The sequence below is a fragment of the Natator depressus genome, chromosome 14 (genome assembly GCF_965152275.1).
Source record: "Natator depressus isolate rNatDep1 chromosome 14, rNatDep2.hap1, whole genome shotgun sequence".
NCBI lineage: Eukaryota > Metazoa > Chordata > Testudines > Cheloniidae > Natator > Natator depressus.
Window position 1 is genome coordinate 16,841,289 of NC_134247.1, and position 7,434 is coordinate 16,848,722.

Below are 7,434 nucleotides of genomic sequence, written 5' to 3' on the forward strand. Positions count from 1 at the left end.
TCTCCCACACTCACTCACTCACCACCGAAAAATGTCCCCCTCCCACCCTCTCCATCCACAGGCTTAGGTCCACCAGAGAGAGGCTGTTTGGAACGTGACCTGAATGAAGTCATTCTTCTCAGGGGAAAAAAAAAAATGCCTTGCATGTCAGAGAGGACCTATTTTAACTCACTTTGGGAACCTGGGGGTTTAGGAGGGGAAAGAGGGTGATGGAGGGAAGGAGGCATAGCCCAGGAGCGTGCTTGTCAGGGAGCAGGGTGGGCAGGGAGAGGAGAAAGGGGCACAGCAGGGAACCAAGCTATTGCCCCAAGTTTGTTTCCCTTGGGAGTTTGCAAGCCACAGAACTGGGCTCTGCTCTTGGGGGCAGTCGGGGCTGGCCTGGGGCAGGGTTCCTGGTGGCACAGAGCAGTTTCCCTCACCCTGTTTTGTCAAAGGAAGCGCTGCAGTGAGTCCATGCCCTGGTTAAGTGCCAGGCAGGGTCAGTGTCCCAGCTGTGCTCCTCTAACTGATTAGTCATCAAGATGGGCTCTTTTGGGGAGCTAAGTGCACCAGCCTTCAAGCAGCACAGCAAGCTGCCTGCCTGCAGGCAAGCAAGGTGGAATCATTCGTATTGGCCACCTCCCTGGCTGCCTAAAAATCACTTCAGGTCCAGCCCTCCATTGCCTTCTGCCTGCTTCATGGCCCTTCTCATGCTCTCCTCCCCCTCCCCTGGCACTCATCTAGCATCAGCCTGCTCTATCCTCTCCCACAAGCTCAATAACGGTGGCGCAGGAGCCTTCTCCTCTGCAGCAACTGCTGTTCGAAACAGACTCTCCACATCTCATCTACACACGCCTCTCCCTCTAGAGCACATCAGAGGCCAGTTTCTATGGGAAACATCTCTGGTTTATACATCACCGGACCCTAGTCCAGTGGTTCTCACCCTGTGGTCCATGGACACCTAGGGGTCTGCAGACTACGTCTAATATTTCCAAAGGGGTCGGCACCTCCATTCAAAAAATTTTTAAGGGGTCCACTAATGAAAAAAGGTGGAGAACCACAACCCTAGTCCACCCACAAATGCCCCGTGCTTTATGGTCTCTCCTGTATCTGACACATACACAAGTATGCTTTGCTCCGGACATACTTTACAAGGAGACAGCCATGCCACCCTACAGACTCCTATCCTTCAACAGTGCAAGGTACTGAAGGGGTTAAACAAGATTTGGGGACACAACCCATGTTTTAAGATGGGGTTGGGGAGAGAGGCAGAGAAACGTAACTGCAGTCTGCCAACAAGCCTGTGGAGCCCAGACAGAACTGTGGAGACAACAAGCCAACTGGGGAAGGAGATCAGACAAGCTGGTTGAGACACCTTCACTGTGGGCGGGGGTCTCATCTCATTTGCCCAGCCCCATCGCTGAGCAATGAAGAGACGCCTTCAGCTGCAATCACTCTCCTTGTGAGTAAAACCGGCAGGCTCCTATCAGTACCTCTGGAAACATCCTGACTAGCTTCTCCGCCCACTGACCAAACCCAGCCAGGTTCTGGAGTGAACTCTGAGCAAGCTGGGGGATGGTGCAAGCCAAGGTGCATGATAACGGTCACCCTGATCAAGTTACTGGTTTGAGCACGAGCATCCAACCCCAACAGAGGTTAGTTTAAAAGGATCCGAGCTGCTTTGGTTAGCAAAGCTCTGAAATAGGGACTATGTATGAGAGAGAGGATGAAGAGACCTTCAAACAAAAGCCATGCAGCAGCCATAACCCTGGAGGGAAGCCAAGGGTGCTGATGGGAACCCTCTATAAAGTCAGAAAGAACGAGGAGTACTTGTGGCACCTTAAAGACCAACAAATTTATTGGTCTTTAAGGTGCCACAAGTACTCCTTGTTCTTTCTGCTGATACAGACTAACACTGCTACCACTCTGAAATCTATAAAGTCAGCAAATTCAACAGGATGCTGCCCGTTTCTAGCCAGAAAAGCTGGGACACATACTGGACCCTGCAGCTGACTGAGGAGTGCAGAGAAACCTGGCTAATAAGCTTTTCAACAGCAAGACTAGTGAACAGGCCAGCTCCCACCACCCAACTTATGTCTCCAGGTATCATCCTCTTTATTCCAGAGGCAAAGTACTCCCCTTATGAGACCAATGATACGGACAATCCTCAGTGGGACAAGAGATAAGGAGGTCCTAAGGAACAACATGACCAAGCTAGAGTAGCTCGATTTTCAGAGGTGCTGCCCATGCGTAAGTCCCACTGAACTCAGGCGTTGTGAGAGCTCAGCACCTCTGAAAGTGAGAAGCTAAGTAAAGTTGAGCATGGATGCTGCCCAGGCCCCACTACAGAGACGTTACAGATCAGGAAGAGCATGGTTAAAATATAGGCCTGCATCCGTGTGCCAAAGTCACCATGCCTGCTTCAGTCTTCTTTCCATACTAATTAATAGGGCTTGGCAAATCATCTAGCACATTTCCATTCATAGACCTCAAAGCACATTACGAAGCCTTAACCACACTTTACAGGTAGGGAAATGAAGGAACAGAGTGACTTGGCCAAGGTCACATAGTGAGCCAAGAATTGTAAATTCTCCAGGGCAGGGGCTGGCTCTGTTGTGTCTATTGTACCGTGGCCAGGACATTTTAAAAGTAAAACTAACAACAACAACATAACTAGGCATCTCTGGCCCCCAGGCCTGTGCTCTCTCCACTGGAGCATCCTGTCTGGAGTGTGGGTTTTAAATAGACATCGCCCCCCTCCCCCAACACACACTTTTTTTTTTTAAAGCCACCTTTAAGCTACTCACCCAATGACCCACAGATGCAAAGTGCCTTTGAAAATAACCACCAGGCAAACCCTGGGGGAAAGCTTATGGTAACTGCAATTCAGCAGGTTCAGGCAATTCATGTTTAAAAGAGTGTGAGAAAAGCAGCAGGCCCAGTTTACCATCCGTTGGCGACTGGCCCCCTGGAGTCCTGGCTGTGCTGGAGGAGGGATAGCAATGAAGCATGAGCTCTTCACCCACCTTGGATTGCTCATTTATTTTTTAAACAGCCAAGATCTGGTGCGGTGGGAGGATTTACTTTTGCTGCACGCCACTGGGTGACTGCCGCACACACTGCAGATACCCAGGGCACTTTTCAGGGTTACTGGACACCGAGTCTAGACTCTGGGAGCCGTCTCATGCCGAGACTGCAGGACAGGGCGTTCAAATCTCTCCTTCCTTGGCATGGGGAAGGAGGGGCACTGGAGACCACCTCACAAGGGCTCATCCCCCATATATGCAGGGCTGCAAGAAGCCAGCCTGTACCAGAGACATCTAGATAGAGGGTGCAAAAAGGAGACGGGGGGGGGGAGGGGGAAGCCTCTGAACCCCTTCTCCTTATCTGGATTAGTGAGGCCAGTGATAGAGAGGGAGGAGCCTCACCAGCCAGATTTGCAGCCTCAGGTCAGCTCACGCAAAGAGTCATCTGGCTTGCATTCAATTTTCAGAATCCATTTTTTTTGGAAGCGGTAGGGGCGGGGGTCTGGGGGAAGGGCTAGGAGTTAAAATCCGAAATCAACATTTCAGTGGAGCAGCATCTCCACCCCACCCCCCCACGCCCCCAGAAGCGACCAGCCTGTCATACCCCATTAGATCAGAGGAGGTGGGAAGGAGAGAGATCAAACAGATCTGGGGTTTGGGGCAGGGTGGGATGAGCTGGAGGCCACAAAGAAAAACAAAACTGGCTGGCTAGAGGCATTCCTGTGCCAAGTGCGTGAGATCCGCACAGGCCCTGCGCACAGCACTGTATGGGTGTGCCTGGCCTGCCAGGGGGTCATGACAGACACCAGGTTTCGGGCCAACCCCAGCATTTGCTGCTGCTGTCACACACACACACACAGGCAACAGCCACACAACTTCTAGGTGGGGAGCTGCACACACGCCATTCCCACAGGCAGGGCTGCTGGCCCAACGTGTACGGGGGGAGGTGCGGAGAGCCATGGAGCCAGACTGTCCCCCCTGTATAACAGACACCAAGCCAGGGGGTGCTGCAGCTCCCCCAGTTCCAGCACCTAACCCCACAGGGCCAGGCAGCAGGAGCCAACCCAACTTCCCAAAGTCGTGCAAGGAAGACAAGCTCCCCGCTCCTACCTTGCTCTCCTCCTCCTCTTCTTCTTCCTCCACCGCCTCAGCAGCCTGGCGGGGGACGTTCATCTCCTGAGGGTGACCCTGCTGGTCCGCTTTTGCAGTCCTTGCTGCCACCCCCACCGCCTCCTCCTCCTCGGGCCGCGGCTCTTCGTTCTCCGCGGCTCTCTTCGCCTTCCCCTCTTCAGCCCCAATCTCCTCCACCAGGATCCTTCTCCCCTCGTCCTTCGCTCCTTCCTCGCCCTTCTCCCCCCTCGGGATCCCCTCCTCCTTCAGCGCGTCTCCCTCCTTCCCTTCCCCCTCGCCATCCTTCCTTTCCTGCCCCGGCTCGGCTGCCGCGCTGGCCCCTGCCTCCTTGCCCCGGGACCCTTCCCCCTTGGCTGGCTCGGCAGCTTTGTCCCCGTCAGCCGCTCTCAGCTTCACAAAGACCGAAGCCAGGATCACAGCCAGGACCGTGAACAGCAGCGGGACCGCCAGGTACAGATCCACGGCCACATCCATCTCTGGGCAGGAGCCGATTTGCAATGGACCCAAGGGCGTTGCTTGGTTTTTTTGTTTCTTTCTGGTCTGGCTCCCCTGCGCGGCTGCTGACTGGGAACAACTGACCAGCTGTGGTTAATTTCAAGGGGCAGCGCAATCTGCCCGCAGCTGTGAGCGAAATCCCGGCTCTGCTGAAGCTGGATAGGGTTTCACAACATACCCAGCAGCAGCGTCACTTCCCAGGGCCCTGCCCACCGCTGCCTTCCCACCGCGCAGGCAGCCCAAGTTATCAGGTTTTCTCTCTCCCCCTTTCTCCTTCAGCGTGTTCTCAGCGCGGGTCCAGTCCCCCCAGAGCACTGAGAACCGGGTTTCCACTCCCCTAGGAAAGGGGTTCCCCCGCCCCGGGGGGGTGATGTTGGGAAAAAGTAAGCTAGCCTGATGGAAATGGTCAGCTCTGCGAGAAGCGGGCTGTGTCCAAAAGGCTCTTTCCAGAAAGTTCCGGGGACTCATCGAGTTATTAATTTAAATGAGCCTTGTTTAGCCTAGTGTCTGTAGCAGTGTTTAGGCAGCGCCCTTGTCCTCCTCTGTAGGGCACCTGGCACTCAGACCCTCCCCTGGAGCCCAATCAAATTCAGTGCCTGGGTATCTACTGACTTGGATCTGACTGCAGGATAGGGGGACCTTGTAGTGAATAGTTTACACCTTATTATCCCTTTGTTCAGTAATGGAAGGGCTGCTCTTGGGAAAGGTGGATCTGGAGGTGAGAGGAAGCCAGAGTTCCAGAGTGTCTTGTCTTCCTCCCCCCCTCCATGCGGGAAGTGACAGGAAGCCCTTGCTTGTGGACTGGCCAGGCCACCCTTTGCATGGATAAAAAGGACTAGCAAGGAAAATTAGATGGCTGTATTACTCCCATCTGTCAGATGGGGTTAGTTATACTTAGGCTGTGGAATGTGTCTCCCAAAGGAAGTGATGGGACCTTGCGTGGGACATTGAAAAACTAGACTGGGCCAAATGCTTCATGGGGACCAATCCTGCATAGGACACAGCTTGGACTGGGTGATTTGTCAGGTCTTGAAGTCTCTGCCATCCAGCATTCCCTGCCTGTGGCAGGCTCAGTAAAGGTTTGCAAAGCACTTTGAAAATAGAAGGTGTTCTATGAGTGCTAATTACTGTTGCCACAGTGGAGCATCAGGGGAGCAGACACAGGAATCTGGCTCCCAATTCTGCCCCAGCAAACCTTCCGTGGTTGCATAGGTGAGTAGCAGTTTATTGATTGACTAAAAAATAGCCCCCTCTCCTCAATCCAAATTAAATCCCAAGGGAGGGGGGAAATGGATTGGAGCTGATTCTTGCTGCTCTGGGTAATCCTATCAAGCAGGAGCTCATTAGCCTATGGATAACTGTATTCTTAGTAACAAACAACCACAGCACTTAATCTTCTTCTCTGTGCAGCTTTAGGTTTCATGGGAGATCATCATAGCCACACTACAGCTCAACCCAAACAATAACGAATGATTTACAGCTACTCGGTCAAACACATTTTTTGTTAACTCTCCCCTCCACTCTTGAGACTGGTAATGTTATGAGCATCAGAAATTTTGACTCATTAAATAGAGGTAATGGAAAAAGAATGTGGTATGCCATAGAAAGAATCCTCCGTCATCTCAGTTGTCCTTGTGTGCTATAGCTGGTGGAGGCTACCTCTTTCTCAAACTGTCTCCTGTTATAATGGCCCATTATTCCCCAGGTGGGCCTTGTCAGGCTGATAGCCTGGCTTCTCTCAGCTCCCTTTTTGGCACTGAATGGAATATTGATTATTAGGGCATGGCAAATACCCCACTCTTTGGCTCTAGCTGATATTCCTAGGCACAGGTCATGCCTCAGTTAGCACCTTGCATCCCAGTATCTCACATCACTACAAATGAGCTGAGGCTCACAACCCCCAGGTGACCCAGGGACATTGTTCCTATTTTACAGAAGGGGAAACTGAGGCACAGAGCAGTTAAGGCCAAATTGTTCCATAGCAGCCTCTGACGTGAGAGCCTCAGTTTTCAGGTGCCTGACTGTAGACACCTGGAACCTGATTTTCAGAGATGTTGTGCACCCCTAACTCCAGCTAATGTCTGTGGGATCTGCAGGGACTCAACACCTCTGAAAAACCAGCCAGAGGTCTTGGAAGTTTGGCATCCAATAATGCTGGGATGTCTTTGAAAATGTCACCCAGTGAGTCAGCGGAAGAGCAGCAACAGAGCTCAGATCTCCTGAGTTCAGCCTCTGGCTCTAATCACTAGACCTTGCTCTCCCTCCACCCTTCAGATGCTCTTTGGTCTCCTGAATATAATTTTCCTCCACCTCCAAATAACAATCTCCCACAATGGGCCCTGAATACACCATACACATTTACCCATTTGCTGAGGATAGCTGGTGGCCCTCCCCTCTTTTCTATTGTTCTTGAGGGGCAGGTGGATGCTGGCTCATTGTGCATCTTTTTTTGCACCTGCCAGGTAGACCTGCTCCCAATCCAGCATGTATTGGGGAGGGGAGCAGAGAGGCAGGCTGGGCAGTCTACCAAGCTCCCATCTCCTCCTCACATAAATTCTGCCCCTTAAACTCAAGGTGCTCTAGATCCCTGAAAAGCCAAGCTTATGTAAGCCAGCTGCTTCCTCCACTGGCCTCCCTGAAGGTCTGGGCTCATAGGGACCTCCTTTCCTGGATCTCAAAGGAGGACAGCCATTGGGGGAGACCTTCCCGTGCCTTTGGAGACCAAGAAGAGGGGGGATTCCAAGCCAGCAGCAGGATTAATGCCCCTGGCTCTTGTCTGACTGCAGCAGACTAAGGGACAGGA

General features: G+C 52.5%; 1 protein-coding gene across 6 annotated transcripts in view; it reads right to left on the reverse strand.

Moving 5' to 3' along the window:
- Positions 1-4,846, reverse strand: part of MXRA7 (matrix remodeling associated 7) — a 52,004-nt gene extending 47,158 nt beyond the window's left edge. The window contains exon 1 of one of the 6 annotated variants that reach the window (XM_074971993.1): positions 4,116-4,840. In XM_074971993.1, the coding sequence (XP_074828094.1) occupies positions 4,116-4,610 (495 nt within the window). In that variant the 5' untranslated portion in view covers positions 4,611-4,840. Of the gene's footprint in view, positions 1-4,115 lie in introns of all 6 variants that reach the window. The other 5 variants (XM_074971992.1, XM_074971997.1, XM_074971995.1 and 2 more) reach the window with 5 other exon arrangements.
- Between the last annotated feature and the right edge of the window lie 2,588 nt (positions 4,847-7,434).